At 34.8% G+C, this 22273-nt stretch overlaps 13 protein-coding genes and 4 pseudogenes across 17 annotated transcripts, besides 2 other annotated features; 6 read left to right on the top strand and 11 right to left on the bottom strand.

Annotated features, from left to right (window-relative positions):
• Window positions 1-17882: part of a mobile genetic element that runs on past the window's edge.
• Window positions 398-796, top strand: TVAGG3_0477130 (DNA/RNA polymerases family; the record flags this gene model as incomplete). The annotated part of the gene is made up of 1 exon (XM_051235765.1): window positions 398-796. One exon carries the CDS (start codon window positions 398-400, stop codon window positions 794-796), a length of 399 nt encoding a protein of 132 aa, XP_051093589.1.
• Window positions 942-1205, top strand: TVAGG3_0477120 (uncharacterized protein; the record flags this gene model as incomplete). Its single annotated transcript, XM_051235764.1, has 1 exon — window positions 942-1205. One exon carries the CDS (start codon window positions 942-944, stop codon window positions 1203-1205), a length of 264 nt encoding a protein of 87 aa, XP_051093588.1.
• On the bottom strand, window positions 1255-1951 carry TVAGG3_0477110 (annotated as a pseudogene). Its single transcript has one exon. A coding segment is annotated over exon 1 (697 nt).
• On the bottom strand, window positions 1984-2568 carry TVAGG3_0477100 (uncharacterized protein; the record flags this gene model as incomplete). Its single annotated transcript, XM_051235763.1, has 1 exon — window positions 1984-2568. The coding sequence occupies one exon, from the start codon at window positions 2566-2568 to the stop codon at window positions 1984-1986; it is 585 nt and encodes a 194-aa protein (XP_051093587.1).
• Window positions 2904-3278, bottom strand: TVAGG3_0477090 (uncharacterized protein; the record flags this gene model as incomplete). The annotated part of the gene is made up of 1 exon (XM_051235762.1): window positions 2904-3278. The coding sequence occupies one exon, from the start codon at window positions 3276-3278 to the stop codon at window positions 2904-2906; it is 375 nt and encodes a 124-aa protein (XP_051093586.1).
• On the top strand, window positions 3651-4268 carry TVAGG3_0477080 (uncharacterized protein; the record flags this gene model as incomplete). Its single annotated transcript, XM_051235761.1, has 1 exon — window positions 3651-4268. The coding sequence occupies one exon, from the start codon at window positions 3651-3653 to the stop codon at window positions 4266-4268; it is 618 nt and encodes a 205-aa protein (XP_051093585.1).
• TVAGG3_0477070 (uncharacterized protein) lies at window positions 4297-4497 on the bottom strand (the record flags this gene model as incomplete). The annotated part of the gene is made up of 1 exon (XM_051235760.1): window positions 4297-4497. One exon carries the CDS (start codon window positions 4495-4497, stop codon window positions 4297-4299), a length of 201 nt encoding a protein of 66 aa, XP_051093584.1.
• TVAGG3_0477060 (organellar and viral DNA polymerase type B) lies at window positions 5652-6209 on the top strand (the record flags this gene model as incomplete). Its single annotated transcript, XM_051235759.1, has 1 exon — window positions 5652-6209. The coding sequence occupies one exon, from the start codon at window positions 5652-5654 to the stop codon at window positions 6207-6209; it is 558 nt and encodes a 185-aa protein (XP_051093583.1).
• On the bottom strand, window positions 6592-7041 carry TVAGG3_0477050 (protein of unknown function, DUF4106 family; the record flags this gene model as incomplete). Its single annotated transcript, XM_051235758.1, has 1 exon — window positions 6592-7041. One exon carries the CDS (start codon window positions 7039-7041, stop codon window positions 6592-6594), a length of 450 nt encoding a protein of 149 aa, XP_051093582.1.
• Window positions 7552-7959, top strand: TVAGG3_0477040 (uncharacterized protein; the record flags this gene model as incomplete). Its single annotated transcript, XM_051235757.1, has 1 exon — window positions 7552-7959. A coding segment is annotated over one exon (408 nt), but the record flags the coding sequence as incomplete, so codon positions are not given.
• TVAGG3_0477030 (protein of unknown function, DUF4108 family) lies at window positions 7976-8365 on the bottom strand (the record flags this gene model as incomplete). The annotated part of the gene is made up of 1 exon (XM_051235756.1): window positions 7976-8365. One exon carries the CDS (start codon window positions 8363-8365, stop codon window positions 7976-7978), a length of 390 nt encoding a protein of 129 aa, XP_051093580.1.
• On the bottom strand, window positions 9695-10501 carry TVAGG3_0477020 (uncharacterized protein; the record flags this gene model as incomplete). The annotated part of the gene is made up of 1 exon (XM_051235755.1): window positions 9695-10501. The coding sequence occupies one exon, from the start codon at window positions 10499-10501 to the stop codon at window positions 9695-9697; it is 807 nt and encodes a 268-aa protein (XP_051093579.1).
• TVAGG3_0477010 (protein of unknown function, DUF4106 family) lies at window positions 10585-11042 on the bottom strand (the record flags this gene model as incomplete). The annotated part of the gene is made up of 1 exon (XM_051235754.1): window positions 10585-11042. A coding segment is annotated over one exon (458 nt), but the record flags the coding sequence as incomplete, so codon positions are not given.
• TVAGG3_0477000 lies at window positions 11419-13022 on the bottom strand (annotated as a pseudogene). Its single transcript has one exon. A coding segment is annotated over exon 1 (1604 nt).
• Window positions 13055-13874, bottom strand: TVAGG3_0476990 (annotated as a pseudogene). The gene has a single exon. A coding segment is annotated over exon 1 (820 nt).
• TVAGG3_0476980 lies at window positions 14745-16320 on the bottom strand (annotated as a pseudogene). Its single transcript has one exon. A coding segment is annotated over exon 1 (1576 nt).
• Window positions 16965-17771, top strand: TVAGG3_0476970 (uncharacterized protein; the record flags this gene model as incomplete). Its single annotated transcript, XM_051235753.1, has 1 exon — window positions 16965-17771. A coding segment is annotated over one exon (807 nt), but the record flags the coding sequence as incomplete, so codon positions are not given.
• A 1299-nt stretch (window positions 17883-19181) lies between the features above and the next one.
• Window positions 19182-19229: a mobile genetic element.
• Window positions 19230-22273: the final 3044 nt, after the last annotated feature.

Raw genomic sequence — 22273 nt, 5'->3', positions numbered from 1 at the left:
TGACGTCAAATTGTATTGGAGAGCATCGGAGTTAGGTCAGAAGGTTTTATATGAAACAGGTTGCTTCGACGATGTTTATGAGATAACAGGAGAAGTTTCTCAGAAGATAAGAGACTCACTTGAATTTCCACGAACTGGACCCATTGGTTGCGACAAGTTCGACTCAGATGAAAAGATATACTATGTCGACCTTAACGCTGCGTACATGAGGTTCGTCCAATATATCCCGACTGGAATTCCAAACGAAGATGGTGAGTTCCCAGGAAGGAACTATACAGTTGGAAAAGTCATACAACAACTGTATGATATTAGGAAAGCTTCAAACCCCAAACTTGCAATGACACTCAAATTGCTTATGAATTCGACATGGGGATATTCCATTAAGAAACCTCAAGAGATGAAGAGTAAACACTATGAGAAGGTCGACAACTTTGTTGAAAGGTTCTCCCCTTTTGTTTTGAAGTACGAATTCACTCAAGGTCAAAGTGGCTTAGTAACCACATTAAAACCTATTGTCGAACATTGGTCTTACCCTCAGTTCGCAAAGGCAGTCCTTGACAACTACAACAAATTCTTCTCCGAAGTCAAATCCAAAGTCAAGGTTTACTATGAGAACATCGACGCACTCATGACGAACGAAGAAGGCTATAACAAACTCATTGAAATGGGAATGGTCGGTGAAAAGATGGGTCAATTCAAATTGGACAAAATTTTCACCGAAGTTCATGTCCTCTCCAAGCGTAAGTACTGGGGCATACTTGAAGACGGCACAGAAATAAAACATTGCATGAAGTAAAAAATTTTTATTCGAATTTGAATCGGACAGGTCGAGTTACACCATTCTTGGTCTCAAACTCATATATAACCTGTTTGTCTGTATTTTCGTCGACTATGGCACGAGACACGAACATTGACCAAACGGACAAAAAGTGTCATTTCAGATGGTCACGCAGCCAATCGCATTCGAGCACTTCGAAGAAGCCTTACGTTCCAAGGGAGAGGGTGTCTGGTGCAAGGCAGAGGTCATGAGACTCTACGAGCAGTACATCCTCAATGCCTGGGAGGACAAATCGTCCTTGGATTGGCAATTCTACCAACTCCTCTGGGACGACCTCCTACGCAACTGGGATGACGAAAGAGTCCAATTCAGGGGTCAGGAACTACTTGTCCAAATTCTCATTAATTTAAGCTACTTACGCAACTAAACACCTAAATTTACTTGGGGTTTCCCCCTAAAATAAAATTTTTTTACTCTTAGAACCACTCGAGGTTCTCCTTACGGTTGTTGAGCTTGTCACCGTCAATGTGTCTGACCCTCGTCTTCTTGTCTGGATTTGGAACCCATTGCATACGACAAGCTTCCCATGGAAATTGTACCGTAATTCCGAAGGGTAAGGTTCAAGTGTCCCAAGTTGTTGAGGACTGGGGTAAGAACCTTGCCTGTCTCCTTGTTGCGGATTTGGTATGGGTAGGGTTGGGAAATTTCGTAAGTGTCATCGGCAACAAGGGTTGCCCAAACTTCCTCTTCTTCGTGTTTCTCTTCTTCCTCTTCTTCCTCTTCCTCTTCTTCGTGTTTCTCTTCTTCCTCGACAATTCCTTCTTCAATTCTGTGTTCACGAAGTACGGTGTTGCATGTTCTGTCCTTTCCGAGTACCTTCCAGATGGCGTCTATCTCTTCGAAGAAACGGTAGATGAGTCTGGCAAGGTCTCGGTTCTCTCTCGTAAATGCGCAAGGTTTCCGTCAAATCATTCAGGCATTTCTCATTGGAAGCTTGGTTCATGAGGACATCGGCTTTGAGCTTGGTCATCTCTTCCATAAGACTACTTTGGAGAGTCTTACGGTGTTTGTCAGATGAGCTTTCAATTCAATTTGAATTTGAACTGGGCGCTTTTCTGGCAACCTTGAAAGGACATCTGCCATTGAGTTTGGCTTCGGTGCTTGTTCGGACATCGAAAAAATGAAGTGGTTTGAGAATGACGGTTTTACTTCAAAAAGCTTGTTATGACAGTTATGTCATACAACAAGTTTAAAATAATATCTTGTTCTTCTTCTGAACGTTTGTTGTCTCTTCCGATAAAAGTTTCGAACATGAGAACCAAAAAACGTTTTTTGAGATTGCGGAAGAGTTCAGGCAAACGTTCATATTCTGGATATGTTGGGAGCAGTTCAAAACATCTGAGCTGACTTTCGGACAAAATTGGGACAATGTCAGAAAATTCATCTTTGGTCGGACTGCTTGAAGGTAAGTCCCTTACATGTAAGTAGCTCTGGTAAAGTCTTCTCATTTCTGCTAACTTTTGGAGTATAGCTTCGTAGTTTAGAAGTTTTAATTTTAATTGTCTTATTCCACTCTTTACTTCTAAACGGTAACTATCCATGAGGTCAAGAGTAGCTTTGGTAGCTTTAAGTGGAGCTATCTGTTCCTTGACTCCTGCAATTTTGGTTGCAATTGTGGTTTGAGCTCCTTCAAGTTCGCCGTCTATGTCGTTCTCAACGCCTTCAACCATGGCTTGAAACTCTTCATCGGTCCATTGAGATTGGTGTGGGACGAATTTAACTTGCTTCATTCAAAAAATGAAAAAAATGTTTTTACTCAAAGCGTGCCATGTATATGGCTATAAGAAACTTACCAGAAGGCTTCTTCTTCACATGAGTCTTTGGCAACTTGAGTGTTGGTGTTGGAGTTGGGTCTGGAATTTCAATTCTCTCTCGAGCGCAACAACAGATGTCAGAATAACATTCCCCACTGTCTTTCTTGCCACCATAAATTGTGTATTGACCGAACTTGCATTTGCAGGAAGACCGGTCAATACAAGGTTCACAGTTGAAATAGTTGTACACAAACCTGTTGAGTACGAGTGTGAGTAAAAACATAAAAAAAAGTGAAGTTAAAATGAGATGTTTACTGAACTGGCTGAAGAATTGGTTGGATGTCGCCTTCTGAGGTTATGAAGAACGGCTGTCCAGAGTAGTGAAGTAGTGCTCTGAGAATTTGTGTAATTCGTGGAATTGGGCTCTCACGATATGGAAGTAGTATCCAAGGACGTTTCATGAAGAACTTCAAGAGGGCTTCTTTCTTCACATCCTTAATATCATCGAATGCAGTGCCTTCTGGAACTTGAATTGCAACACCTGTTTCAATTTCCAACTTTAAGACACTATTCTTGGACAACCAGAAGCCAATGGACTTGCTTGGTTTGCACTTGCTGAGATATTCCTTCACGGTTTCATTTACCTCAATTAGATAAATTGCTTCGTCTAAGGGGTCAAGCTCCATACTGAGTCAGTACAATATTGTACTTTTTCAAGACAATGTTGTACTTTTTCAAGACAATGTTGTACTTTTTCAAGACAATATTGTACTTTTTCAGAACAATGTTGTACTTTTTCAGAACAATGTTGTATAAATTCAGTACAATGTCTCTCAAATTTGAGTACAGCTGTACTTTTTCAGAACAAGTCTTGAACTTTTTCAGAACAATGTTGTACTTTTTCAAGACAATGTTGTACTTTTTCAAGACAATGTTGTACTTTTTCAAGACAATGTTGTACTTTTTCAAGACAATGTTGTACTTTTTCAAGACAATGTTGTACTTTTTCAAGACAATATTATATTGTTTCAGAACAAAGACGGTTAAGACACAAACGAATGTCCGACGTCCCACCTACTGAACCCGTTCCACAGCCAGAGGAACAGCATGCTCCAGCACCACAACAGTCTCCTCAGCAACCTCAGTTCCAACAAGGACCTCCGAATTACTACCAATTTCCACCTCAAGGTTACTACCCACCACAAGGCTTTCCAAACTACCCACCACAAGGCTTTCCAAACTACCCACTCAACCCTCCTCAACCCATGCCTTACTTCCCTAACCCTTGGATGTTCATGTCAAACCCTCCACCCCAATTCCAATCTCAATCCCAATCGAAGAGAGACCAAGAGTTCGAAGAAGGTCTGAACCGTTTACGCAAAGAGTATGCCACAGCCCCTATGGAAGATGACAGGCTTTCAGTCTCTTCCCTAAGGTCGACCAATTCGACTCGTACCACAGATTCGGTTCGTGACCGTGAAGACTACCTCAAGCAGTCTGAGAGACTCTTCATCTTACAGCCATTTACAGTTGGAGCTCTCAAGAACATGCGCAATTACGAAGGTCAGACACCAGCTGGAGACCGCAAAACAGACGTACTCGCAAGAGCAGTCCAACTGGTCAAGACAAAGACTGAGATAGTCGACTTCATTCTTGCAGCTTGCCCATACAAGTAAAAAAATAAACAATTACGAGTTAAACTTTTTACTCTTTCTTTTCTGAGTTGTTTAGAGCTGGTTTCTCTTGTAGAAACCTTTCGTACTCTTCCATGGTCATGTAATTGCGAATTTGGTACGCAATTCCAGGTTCGTTGTTTTTGAACCTTACGTATGTAACGCTTCCATCCTCCTCAGGGAAGTAAGCTGCTAACATCTGACCAAGTTTTCTCGGTGACTCGGAGCTCATAAAAATGTCACTTTTTAAACGTTAAGTTTTTAGTCTTATTTTACCCTTTGTTTGTCAAGGTAGTATTGGAGTGCAATTTCTCCAAATTCTCTGTGTCGGAGTTCTTCAGCATTTTCCAAGGTGTACCTGGAGAACTCAAAGAAGTTGTCAAGAAGATACTGCCATGCTGCTCTTCTGAGTTCGTCGGTATTTTGGAAGTGTTGCACCTTCGAGTCTTCGGACATGAAAAAATGACACTTTTTCTATTAAACCGTTTTGGCATTTCTCATGAGTGAGTATAGTTCTCCCGAACCATTGGAAGAGAAGAAGTACCCTTGCTGGCAAAAGACAAAAATAGTTGCCTTAGTTGTCATTGCAATTGTACTCGTAATTGAATTCATTGTACTTCTCTTCACGTACATAAAACTCAAGGACGGCATATGCTTTAAGAAGCTACCATCTTACTAAGACTAAACACTTAGATTTTTCAAGCTTGACTTTTTACAATTTGAACTTTGTTGCTGAATTCAATAAAAATATATTTTAGGTGAAGAGGTGAGATTTCACCTCTTTTTTCACCTCTTTTTTCACCTCATGAATTTTCATGATTTCATCGTAAATGTTTTGTCAAACATGAACGTAAATGTTTTGTCGAAACTTCATCGTAATGAGCGTAAATCAGACAAAAATATATTTTAGGTGAAGAGGTGAGATTTCACCTCTTTTTTCACCTCTTTTTTCACCTCATGAATTTTCCCGAAATAAAAAATAAAGTTGGTTTTTTTAAAAAAATATTTTTTTATTTTTATTGTAAGAACATGTTAGCAACAACAGCACCAAACTCTTTAGTCATGAACCCAACTTCAATGTTAGTAGAGATGAAAAGCTTCATTCCTTCTTCATATACTTTCGAAACAACAATCCAGAAGATAAAGCAAGAACTTCTCCAAGGAGATTTAGACTGTAGTGCGAAAGATGAAACAAATGAACAGTATCTTTATGAAATGCAGGATATTATTGACCATCTACCTAAACTTCCTGAAATACAACAACAAAAGCTTACTATTCCTGAATTCGATGAAATAGAAGTCAAAGCAACTGACTCGGTAGAAATAAAGAAGTTCATACGAAAGGTAAACTATGAGTTTCTTGGATTTCATTGCAACCACAAAGTCATGGACAAAGACTGCGATATGGTATATAAAAATGTTTCTGACCTTTACAAATCCGAAGAATTTAAGACCTACGACAACTTTGTTTCGTTAGTTGCAAAATGTGTATGGCAGATAAGAGATAAAGATAGAAGAGGTAAAGTATGGAACGAACAAATAAAACCAGCAACTTTTGAGTTAAAGAAAACCATTGACGCCTTAGTTGTACTTGCAGGTCAAATTTCAATGTACAATGCTAAAATGAACCCACAATGTTCTAAATGTAAAGCAGCAATGAGGAAATATAACTACTCCGTCAAAGAGATAGAACGTATGCGAAACGACTATGCAGATTTAAAGAAAGAAGCAGAGAAACCAGCAGAAGATAAAATGGACATGTTGACATTTCTGAACAAAAACTATCCAACTGCTGACGATTTCCTTCTATCTGACGTCAAGAAGAAGTATAAAGAAACTTTCGGTATCGTTAAAACATTCGATGTACTGACAGAAGAAATAGAAGCTACGAAATTGTTTAGGATTTCAAATATACATCATACAATTCATGTAAAACGCTTATAAAATAACAGGTGAAAAAAGAGGTGAAAAAAGAGGTGAAATCTCACCTCTTCACCTAAAATATATTTTTGCTGAATTCAGCAACAAAATTCTGAGTAAAATAATTTTTAGGGCTTGTGTCAAACCGTTGAGTTTTCACAAAATTTAAAAAATAACGTTTACCATGTGAAACGCTTATAAAATAACTGAGGTGAAAAAACAGGTGAAAAAAGAGGTGAAATCTCACCTCTTCACCTAAAATATATTTTTGCTGAAAAATGACCAAATTTCATGAAATTTCTCTAGACCGACTTTTACAGGGGTAGCCAAAACTCATGAAAATCGTGAAAAATAACAGAGTATTTTGACAACTTCAAACAAGTAGAGTAGATGAACTCTTTATTTTTCAAGCTTGACTTTTTACAATTTGAACTTTGTTCGCGTAGATGTGAATTCTGAAAGAAGTATGAGGGTCTTGTATGACTTTGTACTTCTCCCAGAGTTCATGTCTGTCAAACTTACCTGCCATGGACTCTTTCATAAGTTCCATGAAATCGTCTTCGGACAATCCAGGGAAAAGTATGATATCAGTAAGTATTCTTTTAACATCCTTACTTAAACTCTTTGCTGTCTGTACACAAATGACAACAGAGATGTTAAAGTGTCTGAGCTTCTTAAGAATTCGACACATATCTTGTTCTCTGTTCTTTAACAAAGGATGAGAGGCGAAATCATCTAAGATAAGAAGACATCTGTGAGGGTAAGTCTTCCAATCGTAAGATTGCAATTTCTTCGAAATGTATTCTATCTCTTTCTGTTTGTTTCTGAAGTGTTTCTTCTCTAATATTCTCTGCATTTCCTCATTTGGGTCTTTAAACTTCGAATTGACATACTCATTTATAGCATTGTACTTCAAAACTCTTCTTTGGTACTTCTTTATCCAATCTAACAACTCAGTATCTTTTATACATACTAACTTAGACTTTTTTATAATATCTTTGAACGAATTGACGGTTTGATCGAATTGACCAGAAGTACTACAAATGACAACTAACTCATAGAATGGGTTCTTCTCATCTAGTTCTTGTTGTTGTGCAGCCATTTTAAGATAAGTGAAAGTCTTACCCGACCCAGGTGGTGCAATTAGACCTGTTATACCATTCTGAGCAAATAAGAACTTGTCATGTATGGGTTTTATCTGAGCATTTTCTAACTTTCTCTTGTTCTTCTTCAAAACATTCTCAAATTTCTTGTCAATGTCAGCAAACTTTTTTTCTAACATATTTTTAGAAAAATTAAAATTTTTATCTTTTAGAAAATGTCTAGCGATTTCGCTATCTATATTCGAGACAAGCTTTTTGACAGCAAAACATCTGTCGACCATAAAATCTTACATAGTGTAAACAAGAAAGGTGAATTTGTTCTAAAGTTCTGTTTCTGGGAATATGACAAGAACCATAAAACATTACAAAGAGCAGTCTTAAAATTTGTCAATGACAGACTTGTTGACAGAGATGACGCCGATTGGAAAGATGAAGTCCAACAAAAGTTCTTAGAATGCAAAGAAGGCACATGCGCTGTTCTTGAAGATGAAATAGAAAACAGAATAGAAGAGCTATTAAAGGACAAAGAACTTTTACATAAATATGGTTCGGAGAAATTTGACATAACTCCACCAGAAAAGAAGAAGAAGAGAGAAAAGAAAGAAAAGAAAGTAGAAGAAGAGAAGAAAGAACCTGAACCAGTTCCAGAGAAGGTGAGATATGACATGTAAAAATAAAATTTTATTTTTAGAACATTTCTGGGTCAATGTCAATGTTCTCTTCCTCTTTAGGGGCAAACACTGGCTTAGACTCTAAAATCTTTTTACCCAATTTACCTTGAACTTCAACTATCTTAGACTCATAATATTCATAGTCGTCTGCTTTCTTTGGTTCATAAGGTATAACAAGTTTGTATGCTTTGCCTTCTTTAAGGTTTGAGAACCTTCTGTCAAAATTTTCTTTGACTGCTAACAAACCTTCTATGTCTAAGTCTTCAAATTTCGCACCATTTTTAGTCACAATAGCAAACTTAACTGGTTCGATGTTCCAAACTTTGTCAAATGTAGACTTTTCAAAATGGTAGAAGTAAACATTCAAATAAGCGAATGGGTCTAGTTCTTCTTTAAGTCCTGACATGTACTTGTTGACTGAGATGAATTTCGTCATCTTTTCTATCGGATAAAAAAATATTTTTTTTAAATTTACTCAGAAAAATTTTTCTTTGTATATACGCCGTTCTGTATGTCTAAAAGATTTTTGACATTTGCCAAGAATGTTCGTTTAGATGCTGTCATATAACCATACTCTTGACAATATTGTTTATACGAGTCGTACAAAGACCTTTCATCTAAACACTCAAAGTTAGTCTCATCTATAAACAGTTCATATACACTCTTGTTTGCTTCTAACAATGTTTGTCTTTCTTCGGTATGTGGAATTTGTCTTGGATTGAACTTAGAAATATCTAATGTCATAAAATATGAGAACAAGTGGTTGTAAAAGTTAGGTGTCAAAGTTTCTGCTAAGTCGTCAAAATATTCTGTATCTTGCATATGAGAATCTGACGTTCTGACAACTACATATCTTCTGTCAGAACTTTCTAACTTCATCGGAACAGCGTTGTTTGAAACCATGACGAAGTTTGCAACATTTTCACAAACTCTTTGGTCTTTATATTTTCTTTCAACAACTCCAACTTTGTCTGTTATAAGACTCTTCAAAGCATCTGAGTTCAAAACTTTTGTTGTATCTATACTTTGAAGTTCGTTACATACTATAAGTTTCATATTCTCTATTGAAGAGTTAAATTTACCGCAGATGTTTTCTAAGTTTGTCATATTAGGGTTCGAATAGCCCTCTAACAGTTTGCACAAAATATCTGTAAAGAAAGTGTTCTTACCAGTTCCTTGTTTTCCAATTATGATGAGAGCAGTTTCATTTTTAGCACTTGGATGTTGTAAGATGTTTGCAAACCAACATAAGATATACTCATAGACTCTTTCGTTTCCATTGCATATAATTTCTTTGACATGGTCTAACCAAGCTTCTATAACATTTTCTTTCCATTCTACTTGTTCGTATTTATATCCAGTGAAGATAGAATAGAAGTTTGGAGATGGTGTATAGAACTTTATACCTCGAACTGAAAAATCTTCTAACTTTGACAATAAGATATCCCAAGCATCTAACATCTTCATGCCAACTTGTACGACTTTTATTTTCTTAAGTTTCTGTCTACATTCTTGTTCTGAAACTATTGTTGCTCTTGGTTTGTTAAAGACAACATCCCATTCTTTCATGACATAACATTCTGGGGCAGAGTCAACATAAATGACTAAACGTTTCAAATTCTCGACTGCTTTGTTATAGTCTCTAAATGGACACATATTTCTGAAGGCTTGGAAGTCATAAAAATCTGAAACGTCTATTCTGTACATTTTTATAAAAATAAAAAAAAATATTTTTTTATTCTTGACTTTGTTGTTGCATTTGTTCCATTTGTTGCATTTGTTGTTCTTGAGCTATTTGTTGTTGAAGTTGTTCTTGTAGTACAATACTTTCACCAGTTGCATCTTCCAATTCGAAACTTTCTGCCGTCATTGACAAATACATAGGACATAAAAGTTTTACAGGAACAAAGTTTGCGTCGACTAAGGTTAAGTTTATGTTTGCTAAAGTGTTTGAGTTTACTAAAGCTGAAAACTCTGCATTCGAATGAACAATAGGCAAACCAGCAGAGAAAGTGTTGTTTATACGCATGAGTATCTTTTGGTCATAGTAGTTTCTGTCGACATTCGAATAGCACTTTGAACCTAAGTTTGAAACAATATATAAAATAGGTGTACTTAAAGTCAATGGAACAGACATTCCTTGTATGACACCTTTTCCTGTTATAGGAAACTGTTGGTAGTAAAAACCAGATATAAGTTTTGTATTATAGCTCATATCGTTTATAGTAAACTCAGTCGGACATCCAAACATAATGAAACCTGCTCTAGTTGCAGCACATGTTACATCCGTCCTTAAAGTATTAAATAAGTCAACAAAACCTGTTGGTGGTATATCTGAGTAAGTATCTTCAAAGAAGTATTTTTTACCATTCACAACAACAAAGTCTTCTGGTGTCAAAAGAGCAAAACAGGCTTTAGTCGTCATTGTGTTTAAAGTTAGTTTACAATATCGTCCTTGAGGACTTTGTAAGTTTGTTGTTATAGAATTATATGACTCAGGGTTTTTAGTCGTAATAGTATAAACCACTATGTCTTCTGCCATTTACTTAGCAAGTAAATTTTAATGAAATGTTGTGGTCGTCAAATATTTTTATGACGTCTGGGAAACTATATTTTAAGTTCAACGTTTCACCTCCTTTCATAACGTATATCTTGTCAATGACATTATATGAAACACCACAGCAAGCAATGTCGGGTTCTATTTCTTTGATGTTTATATCGTCTGCCTCTGTCAAAAGTTTCAATAGTTCTTTCAAAATTTCATGAGGTGCGATGACATATGAGTTCACTTTTACAGGGTTGTGTTCGACCAAGTTTAACATTATACCCAAAGCTTGACAAATCTTCTCCTGAGTTTTAAGTTTGTCTTTAAGTTGTTGGTAGTCGTTTCGAATATCTGCAACAGAACTTAAGTCTCTGCTAACTTCAGGATATGTTGGTTGTTCTTTTACAGGAACTATTGTTATACCATCTTCGTCTTCGTATGGTTTCCCCACTTCAACATCTCTTTCTTTGACATTGACAACAACACTTTGACTGTTTGTTTGAGTTGGTGAATTTAACTTCACATCTGCCACCGCCATTAAACCTTTTGAAACACTTACGCTTCTATTTTTCGGAAATGACATTTTACTTAGAATAAAAAGATGGACGTATTTGAGTATCTCTTCGAATTGAAGCAAAACAAAGTTTACACACACAAACAATACAAGTTCATTGACAGAATAGTTCTTTATACAAACAATGGAAAATGTTATAGAATAGCAGTCTTTGCTGAACCAAAATATTTTCATAAAGCAAAGAAAGTTGGTATAACTGAAATGGTGAAAGTTCTTGAAGCAGACAAAAATATAACAACAAAACTGACCGATATTTCTAAAGGTAAGTTTATAATACAATATTATATCAAAACTGGCGTACTGTCAATATTTGACGGAGAGAAGTCAGTTCAAGAACAACTTACTGACCTGCTGCCAAAATCTGCTCGATGGAAGCTGTCGTTATACCAATCTGAGGAGCCCCAGCAGGTTTCATCGAACGAATTTCAAAAGAGCATCTTCCGTGAAAAGTGCTATTGGTTTTGTAAACTTCTTTGCTTTCAATTCATTTGGACCGTCTCTGTCACCAGTATATTGTATTTGAACTGTACCAACAGTTGAAATACCACCCATAAAGTCTTCTGAGTCAGCAAATGGAATGCCAAGCCAAAAGTTTGAACGGTCTCCATTTGTATATTGAGTTTTTTGAGCTCCTGTATGAGTCCATACTTTCACATATGGCATAATAGAACTTTGCATTTCAGGGTTAATGGTTGTTGTGAAGTTGTTGTTAAAGTTCATAGCATCTAATGTCAAGTTGTATGACCTCATATCCTCAACTGTAGAATATTCTTCTCTTGGATAGTATTTGCCATCTATGTTTATATGGTATTTAATACCAGGGTTGTAGAAGCAAGAATAGTCATTTATAGTTCGTCTGAACAGTACAAACATAGTATCTGCATGTTTCATTGCAGTTGTTAAAGCAATATCTGTTCTTGCACCTGGGTCAGCACTTTGGTTTCCAACTTCACCTGCAAAGTCTTTGACAGATATTTGGTGTATAGGGAACATAAGTGGAACTGCAATATATTTGGCAGCTAAAGCATTTGAAATATCTGGGTCCAACATATAGACTGCAAGTCTGCTTTCTATTCTCTTGCATTCAAATTTTCGCATGTGAACTTAACTGGGTCCCAAGCATCTCCAGCAGCATTGAAATAATAGTTTACTTCAGTGTTGAGGTTTGAGAAACCAAAGTCTAAGTCAACTTTGTTTTTGCAAAAGTCGGCGAATGACATTTTATTTGTTCCCACTACTTGTAAGAGTGAATGGGTCTTGTGTTGGTGCAATGACTAAGTTATTTTTGCTTGGAGTAAGTTCGATAGAAATTTTTCCTGCCCAGTTTGGCAAGTATCTTAAAAACCTGAAGATGAGGAAAGATGACAAAGGAACTCTAAGTTTCAGTTTTACTTTGGTTACTGCTGCTGCAGTTTGTCCAGAAAGGTTAACATAAACTCCTGGAACGTTAGGGTCAAGTCTTCTTATTTTCTCAATAGTTGCATACTGGTCTGTTTGTTCTCTAGCTTGTGGTTGTACTGAGTTTCTCAAAGCGAACCATTCATAGTTTGCCCATGTTACTGTTTGAACTAAGTCAGAGTTAGAATATATCTTATATCCCATGAAAACTTCTGGAGCATATTGGTATCCGACATAGAAAATTCCATTGCAACCTTTCTTGTCAGACAACTTGGCAGAAGGTTTTATTTCAATGTCTTGTTCCACGTATAAGAAAGAGTTGTCAATAGAAATAATATGAAACCTGTCGCAAGCAATATCTACTGTTGTTGAAGAACCTTCTCCAAACTCACCTACGTTTCCATAAGAAACAGCAGTTGTATATTCGTAAGTTCCAGGAACTATTTCTGACCTTCTAATGGCATTGTCGCATTCGTTATACCATTCGGAAACATTTCCATTCATAGCATCCAAAACTGTTGGCGTTATATTCTGAGCGGCGTACATTTCATATGAGTAAAAATATAGAATAGTTGGATTTATATGTCATAATAGAACCCACGTGGACCAAGCTTTACTTTCTTCCTGACTGAGTTTTTAACTCTTCTTTTTCCTTCATTGCCCTCTGCTTGAAGTTGTTGCATCTTTGCATTATGTTCATCTAGTATGTTGCAAATTTCCCATGTCCTTTTTGCCTTTTGGCTCTGGTCGCCCATCTCAGGTAACCTATATCCTAGAAAGAGTTTGTCATAGTCTGTATTTGAGTCTTCGCGTATTGTTTGCATGACTCTTTCCTGAGTTTCCGGTTCAAGCTCTTCAAACAGTGCTGTCCATATGGAATAAGCTCGTTTCCAAATATATGTTTTTGTAGCCATTCTGGTTTTCTTTCCATGTTACCAACTATATCTTTTGTGAATGGGAAAGCTTTTACCCAATCTTTCAGTCTTGCGTCGTTTATTTCTGTAGTTGGTTTTATTTTGTCAAGGAACATGTTTTTCAATACTAACATTTCATTTGGTACTGTCCATTTGAGTTTTCTTAAATATTCATCCCTTCTCGTTCATTGTCTGCAAAGTAAGTTTTTATGACATTTTGTAAACTTTCGTTTGCAAGGTCATGTACAATAGGTTCTCTTCCTTCTCTCTCCCTAACTTTCTTTCTAAACTCTTCACCAAATATACCATCTCTATGGTTCTGTGTAGTTCTTTGAGATAAATGTTCTAGAACGTCAGGTGTTATATTTCCATCAGCCATGTTCATTTCATACTGGTCCAAAATATCTGCATGTTTCATATCTTTCAATGGCATTAAAGCCGCGCTGAAAATACCAGCTATATCTGGTTCACCATTCACTTCCATTGCGTCTACAACTTCTTGGAATTGTGGTTGTAAGTTTATGAACCACCTATCCGGATTAGCTTTATGACCCCATCTCATTGTAGTTCCATCGTCTGCAGAAACAAAAGTAGGTTTGTTTCCATCTTGGTTAGGTTCTGAATGAACTTTAAACAATGTTTCATTTCTATATGTTTTCTTGAAATTTAACCTTTTATTTTCACCGAGTTCATCCGAAGATTGAACGTTAAATGCTCGTAAGTAAAAAGGGTTGTTGTATTTGTGTACATTTTTTCAGTTCTTCCATTCTATGCTGAATATTTTCATCTGATGTTGGAGTCTTTTGTATGTCGGCAAACATTTTTCGATATTCTTCTACTATGTCAGCCGAATTTTTTTTAGACTCTTGGAAAGATTCCATATTCTCCGCATACTCTTGTTGAGGGTCAAGATTTTTCGGCTGTTCCAAATCTTCATCTAGTTCTGTGAAGTTAGTTTCCAAAGGAGGACTTGTTCGTTTCCTTCAGGCTCTTCTAGCTGTTGTTGCTGAACTATTTCTTCCATGTCTGGTTGTATCTGAACTTCTTCCTGTGGAGTTTCTTGTACCTCATCTGCTGGCATTTCATATATTCCGAGACCGTTTTTAACAAGTTCCCTATCTAAGTCATCCGCATCATAAACCTTTCTTTTTCGTTCCGTCTCTATTTTTTACGCGTTTCATGAAGAGAGTTGAATTGTCATTTAGCTCTGACATCAAATATCTCGGAGTAAATTCATCATGTCATTTGGATGATATGCTATTAAATCATATCCCTTAGCGAGCTTGTATTTTCCAGGTTTGAAATTATATCCCATTTGGTGCTGAGCCATAAAGCTAAATAGGTTCGGGTCAGTATTTCCATCCTTGAACTTTCTAATAGCTTCTTTATATCTGTCACTAAAGTCAATAGTATCTGGGTAACCATACTCTTCTTTAAGCATTTTTAAGAATTCTTGGTTTCCTTGTTCTCTACTTCTTTTATGTCCTTGCTCTGTTTGTGGTTGTTGTTGTGCAGGGTTTTGAACTGTTGGTTGTGCTGGTTGTTGTTGCAGGTTTTGAACTGTTGGTTGTGTGCTGGTTGTTGTGTTGGTTGTTGTGCTGGTTTGTTGTTGTTGTTGTGTTGGTTTTGGTGCATGCCTGTGTCTGTGTCCATGTGACGATGTAAATGTTTTAGGTAGTCCTGGTGCAGGTGCTTCTCTTGGAGGGTTTGGTGGTATATAAGTTCCACTAGCTAGTATATAAGTTCCACCAGCTGGTATATAAGTTCCACCAGCTGGCACATATGTTCCATCTGCAGCATAATGTCCTACCTGACTTTTCGTTCTTAAGAAAGCATTTACTAGGTCTGTTTTTGGTCTGTTGTAACTCTTTTTCTTGACTTTCCACAACGTTGCTCTAACGGCGTCATAGGCACTTTGAACTGCCTGTCTCGTTGCTGCATCTGTTATTTTCGTCATATTTTGTGCTACTTCTCTTAACTCGTTGTCGAAACCTTCAGACTTCAGTTTCTTTCCAGATGAGAAGTCGTTCACTTGTTTCACCTTACTATGAAGAGCTTCGAAGGCATTCTTAAAGTCAGCATTCGTTAAAGCTTCATTTGAACTGTCTTCATCCGCTTGTATTTTTGTCCTTATTGACCCTATGAGTTGGGCTGCTTTAGCGTTGGCTTGGGCATCTAACCAGTCATTGTTAGCTTTTATATATTCTGCGCTTTTCATTGCCTTTTGCATAGCCGTCGTTATTTTTACTTTCTTGTGCTAAGTTTTCATACTGTACGGTTTGGTTTTGCAACTGTAAAAGTTTTTCTGCCTTTACATTTGCTTCAACTTCTTTTTTATACTCATCGCTATCCATATATGTCTTCAGGGCTTTTTGTTTTATCTCTTCATCTTTCAGTACTTTATATTGAGTAGTATGGTTTTTCAAATTTATGACATCTTGTTCCATTTTTGCTACTTCTGCTGCTTTTTCTGACACTTTTTTCGCATATTCCTCTGTACTTAGTTCTTTCAGTTGTTCTTCTTTCTTCTTTTTCTCTACGTTTAACTCATTGAGTTTCTTTGTGTGTCTGTCATATTCTAGTTTCTTTTCGTTTTCACTTATTTGCTTCTGTATGTCTATGTTTGACTTTTTGACATCTGTTATTTGATTTTTGAGTGAACTCAAATTCATTTGACTTTGAGGGTTATAAGCTGTTCCGTCTGCAGCTCCACCATAGCCTGCCATTTTCGCTAAAAGTGCCGCTCTTAAACCTCCACTCTGTGCACCAACAACTCGGTTTAAAAGCATAGGATTGCTTGACATTTGTTGCAACATAGTGGGGTCATTCATTATTTGTTGTTGCAACTGTTGTTGTGGTGTTAGTCTTACTATTGGATGTTTCAATGCTCTCTTCCTCTTACGTATATTCTTACGTAGCTTACGTGGCATTTTAAGTGAAGTTAAAAAGCGGTTTTTGACAGATGTTTATATGACACTTTTTGTTCAGCACAAAAAACTACTCGGTCAAAGTGTTGTCAGTTTTGTAAAATAACCGTCCTATCTCATTCTATAAGGGAAAAGGCTTCTCAAAGTATACTTCCTTGGAACGCCTGTAACTTTTCCTGTAGCGACGATAGACCCTTACTTGTCCGACAAAGTTACACTATTTTGAGTGCTCTACAAAAAAGTCAACGGCGACGACTCTCAAAAACCGTTGTGTAAAAAGTTTTACCGTTGGACAAAAAAGTATATATAGAAAACAAAAAACGTTTATAGTTCATTCAATATTTGAGATGGAACGGTTTTCCAACGGTAACTATTAAATAAAATAAAAATAGAGGGGTTACCGTTGACGAAAACGGTTTATTTTAAACTTTTCTATGAGTAGTCCGAAAAAAACAGTTCATTTTTGTCTAATGGCATTCGCTAGCGTGTTCGCTCCAAATTCACCTGAAGAAATTGCTTGCAAACTTTCAGCACCCACAGGTTTAGAGCCTCAATATCAAACTGCAGCATCTACACATTCTCCAAGCAGAACAGACAATTCACTCAATCCAAAGCCACTTTCACTACCAAAAACAATACCAAACGAGCTCCGTATTACAAAGAACCACAGCAACGCTGAACTACGCAAAATACTACTCAGATTGTCTGAAGAATACTTCAATTCAAAGCCAGAAGAAAGAGTTCCTGCAACTTTTAACAAAGAATATTGTGAACAACTCAACAAAGTTCTTGCAGACTTTACCAAACTACAAAAAGAAACACCTGACCCATTCGAATTAGGTGACACAATTGTCAACTATTTTCCAACAATAACAAAGATAATGGTTGACAGAACTATATGTCAGCTTATTGAAAGTCTTCCACCCAAAGCTGCAAAAAAAGTCGAACAGTTTTGGGTCGAATTCAAATTAAAGAGTTATGGATATCAGGATGACGAAGAAGAACGTGAGTACGGACAAGAAACAGCAAAATGGCAATGTCTTAGCTCACTCAACCCCAAGTTCAAACCATTATTTTACTCAGACAACAACACAATTCAAGTACGCAAAATTGCTATTCATTTCGTTAACCAAGCAGAAGACATTGAAGAAGGAGACTCTATCTCAGTTTATGTTTGCTACTGCAAATTTTTCAAGGACGAATTTGGAGGACCAATTCTCATGCATGTCTTCAAGCCACGTCAGCAACTCTACGTTGAAACTGAAATAACACTCATGCATGGAATGTATCTCAAGTTTGAAAGCCAATTGGAAAACACATACAACATTTGGCTTTCATACATTCAGTTCGATACACCAGATGACTTTGATGTTGAAGAAGAAGACTCTACTCAAGAAGATGAACCACAAGACTCAATCCAAGAAGAGTCCTCCGAATTCACACCAGAAGACTAACAATTTTCCGAATAAAAACCTCATTTTTTACTAAACATCTTCGGGGCTAGAAGGGGCGCAGCCCCTGGAAGCCCCACTACCTTTTTTTTTTTTTTTTTTTTTTTTTTTTTTTTTTTTTTTTTTTTTTTTTTTTTTTTTTTTTTTTTTTTTTTTTTTTTTTTTTTTTTTTTTTTTTTTTTTTTTTTTTTTTTTTTTTTTTTTTTGGATATGATGTCAAAAGTTAAAACATAACTTAGGATCTTGAGAAAAATGAAAAACAAAAATTACATAAAAAAGAAAAATTTTATCTAATTTGTTTTTTTGGACCGAATAAGTAATTTTATTGAATTTCAATACGACACATAGATTTTATTATTAGTAATAAATATAATGGTTTACTATTAACAAGGAACCTAAACTAATGAAAATTTGATTTCAAATATTGTATATGATTATCATAGATTACCAAAATATATTGCTATTTATGAGGATATAATATTGATTATTAGTAAATCGTATAAATTTAATAAATATACCATGAATATTGAATGAATTTCTTGATTCATAGGGGTAAAACGCGCTTTTATATGATTTAGACAGAGAATTTATGAGATGTAAATAACACAATAAAGGTTTATATTGAATATTTTCTAAAAATAAATCGAAATTATAAAAAACAATACATTTATTCATTGAAACTACTTGGACAAATATGAAACAAGCATTCAGGCAATACTTTTGAGACTTCAACGCATCTGATAATTTTTATATAACTTCACCTCTTATGCTTAGAGTGGAGGTATTGAGATCGTATAAGTATAGATGAGCTCACATTCAGATATGATGTGTGAACTTCTGTTTTCACTGCAATTTTGAATCAGAATAAACTCAAAACAAGAATAAAATGATATACTCACTCTCTAAATGTGTTCGAGATTTAAAGTTGTATGAATAAAACGATTCATCTTTCGAAGCCTCCCATTTAATGAGAGACTTCGAAAGATGAATGTATTCATGTAGATGAAATACTATATATGACCATGTGTGATACTAAAGATATCAAAATGTTCATTTTTAAGTGCAATAGAAGGGTTATCTCTCGTAAAATCTCAATTTAAGGAAGATTTAGAAAGAACTCCTTTCCTAAGTAGATAGTGTGTGGTTTCTGTCTTTTGGTTGATCAGGAACTATGAAATTAAGTCGGACAGAAAGAAGTTCTTTCCAAAACAGACTCCAAATGAGTTGTTCGAAAAGAACTTCCTTCTGTATATGGATAATTGTAGTTACCGCACTGAAGTATGTGATTGTGATGATGGAGTTCTCGATAAATCTAAAATCGGATTAAGATTAATTGAAAACTCAAGTAATTCTTTGAAATCTTGTGTTGTCTGGCACTATAATAACCAAAGAATGAGAATATTATGTTGAATGATGAGTACGTGTGCTCGGCATTCGCCGAGCGAATTGAGTTTAACGTACTATGAAAAGTGACAAATTTGGGCTTTTTTTCCTAGGGTTATGATCTCTTCCTTTCTGCTCAATACGACAGAAATGAAAGAATGAATTTGTACTCCCTAATTGATTACTACAATCTGTATCTATCTTTAACATAGAATTAGCTGCATTGTGATTTATACTCCAGAATTATTCAATTTAAGATCAACCTCGTAAATTTTAATCATATTGCACCAATACTCCTACGTTGAGATAAGAACATGATTATACATACCAAAGCCCCATATTAAAAATCAAAATTTAGCACCTCCATTATGCAACCACATTATTCGTCGCAAATAAGTATATTTACGCATATTATGATGCATATTCACACAACTCGTATACATGAAAAGTTATTAAAATCAGACAAAATTATTGCAATAAGGAAAAAAAAACAACTTTATTATATATGTTAGTAATGAATTACAAATATTTCTACAAAGAATGCTCAATACTTCATATAATCTTCGAATATTTCTTATTACAAGTTAATACATTTTGACTCGAACATGATAAACAAAAGCTGACACGCTGATTACTACATTTATGAAAATATAGTACGTTTCCATTCATCTGTTTACGTGTTTTTGTTGGAATAAAATCATTTTTTTTTTTTCATGAAATAAGAATTTTGCTGCGAAAGCAATATCTCTAACAATAATTAATACATTACGTCAACTCTGGAATGAGTATTTATCAAATATGATATCAAAATCAAAAATTAGTTGTTTTTTATGAGTAAAAACGATGTAAATTGATTATTTGACTAATTATCAAATACTTTGATTTTCCAAATTTTTTTCGAAATTGATTTTTTCATGTGAAAATTCAAATTGTTTAATTTCATTTTTGAAATTTTGAATTTTTTTTGGAATTTTGAGTTGATCAATTCAGCAGAATTGATAATGCTATTGCTTTAGGGCATACCACAAGGTGATGAATAAAAGGTGAACATTAACAAATTATTTTAAATCACAAATATCATCCTCATCAACTTTAATTCTAAAAAGAACTGTACTGAATTATGAAAATGCATGATTTACATTATTAAAATCTTTGAATGAAAATAGTACAAGATAAGTTTTTATTCATTTTTAATTAGATTTAAACGAAAAACTACTCCATATTAAAATTTAAGTCGAGAAATCGTATTTTGTTCTTATTTGTTAGCATTTTGTAGACATTCTAATCTTGAATTAATTTGTTACATGATATTATTAACAAATTTAACTGAAAAAATATGTTAATATGGAATAAACCATGATTATATAAGCTATCAATGCTATATATACATATGTAAAAGATTCATATTAACTCAATTAACAAAAATGATAGATTTTCATAAAGGTTCAATCTAGGTTCGTCCGAAAATTTTGATTTTTATATAGAAGACATAGTTTCATATACATAATTAAATTTTCAAACAAATTTGATCATACCATTTATTAAGCAGGATAGTATATTAATTACTATCAGTATAAAAATATAAAAATGATTATATTTAATTATTGCATAATTTAGTCAAAGAGTTATAAGCCTCAAGTGATCGTTATCACCTTCAATGCACGTATACTTTATTGATTCATAGATATTTAATCTATGTTTGACATGTTGTTGTCGTCATTCGTTTTGTTCCCATTCTTCCTAAGTTAGAATTAGAGAATACACCATCCACATCATCTAATTTGGTCCTCAGCGATAGATTGGTTCATTTTGGAGGAGTCCCATCAGACAGTTTTCGAGCACCAAATATCAAATTTTAATGTATACAAATCTTTAGTGATTTATCTCTTTTATGATGAGTAAAAGGTTTCTGCTCATCAACATTTGATTTCCGACATATATGATTTCTAATTGCAATTATTTACTTTCTTTTTATAATCTAACTCTGTGACTCATACCATAAATTAATTATTGGAAAGTGTCAATATGTTTGGCACAACGCATGGCGGAAGATACCAAACCATGCAGGGAATATGATACGTTTAAGATCTCCGAACTTTTTTTCCAAAAATTTTCTATCGTTGCCCTACCTCTTTGATGAAGTTTCTTCAGAAATTTTTGGTCATGGTACTGATAGTTCCTATTGATTGATTCATCGTTTCATGATCATTTAATCGTATTAAAACAATCAATTCGATTTAACGTTTCATTTTTCATTCAATTTATAGAAATCCAACTAAAATTGAAATTTTAATTTTTGATGATAATTATAAATTCAAATTCGTCTTTGATGAAGTTTCTTCAGAAATTTTTGGTCATGGTACTGATAGTTCCTATTGATTGATTAATCGTTTCTTATATGTATGAAATATTTCATAAATTAACATAATTATCACGGACTTCTTTTCATTCGCCGAAACTTTAATTCTGTGATTAATTCAGCTAAATTTCCTGAATTTTAGTGCGTATTTAGGAGAACAAATCAATGACTTAAAAGATTACATACAATGCATTAAATTTATATAGAATTCAAGTACAAATGATATAAGGTGAGTTAATTTCAGAGATTATCTGAAACAATCAACATTTTTTAAAATTTAAGATATAAAAATGTCACATTCTTCAAAGTAATCCGCATCCAATTTAATTTAGATCTAAAACGGTCAAAAATTCTCATGAAAATGAAATTTGTGGATATAATCCCAATCATCTAGATGTTTATCAATATTATCCAATCAAATTTATAAATATCAGCATTTAATTACTCATGTATCTGAATTGATTAGATATTTTTTTCAGAACTGAGGTTGAAGCGACTTAAAGACTTTGATATTCATTTTTCATATTCTATGAACACCAATTTCATATTTTTTCAAAGCATTTCTCTCTAGTCATTTCAATGTCACTCTTCGACGAAAATGTTCTCATTAGAGATTGCGGAAAAAATCTCACCAAAGGAATGAACGTTTGCCAACTAAGGGTTGGTGGTCAGAAATATTCATTCCAGATTGCTGTTAATGGATTTAATCAGGCTATTGATTTTCCACTGTTACAAGCTTCATATTTTAACAATATGTTCGGAT

The sequence above is a fragment of the Trichomonas vaginalis genome, chromosome II (assembly GCF_026262505.1).
Source record: "Trichomonas vaginalis G3 chromosome II, whole genome shotgun sequence".
Taxonomy (NCBI): domain Eukaryota; phylum Parabasalia; order Trichomonadida; family Trichomonadidae; genus Trichomonas; species Trichomonas vaginalis.
This window is presented reverse-complemented; position numbering and strand designations above follow the sequence as displayed.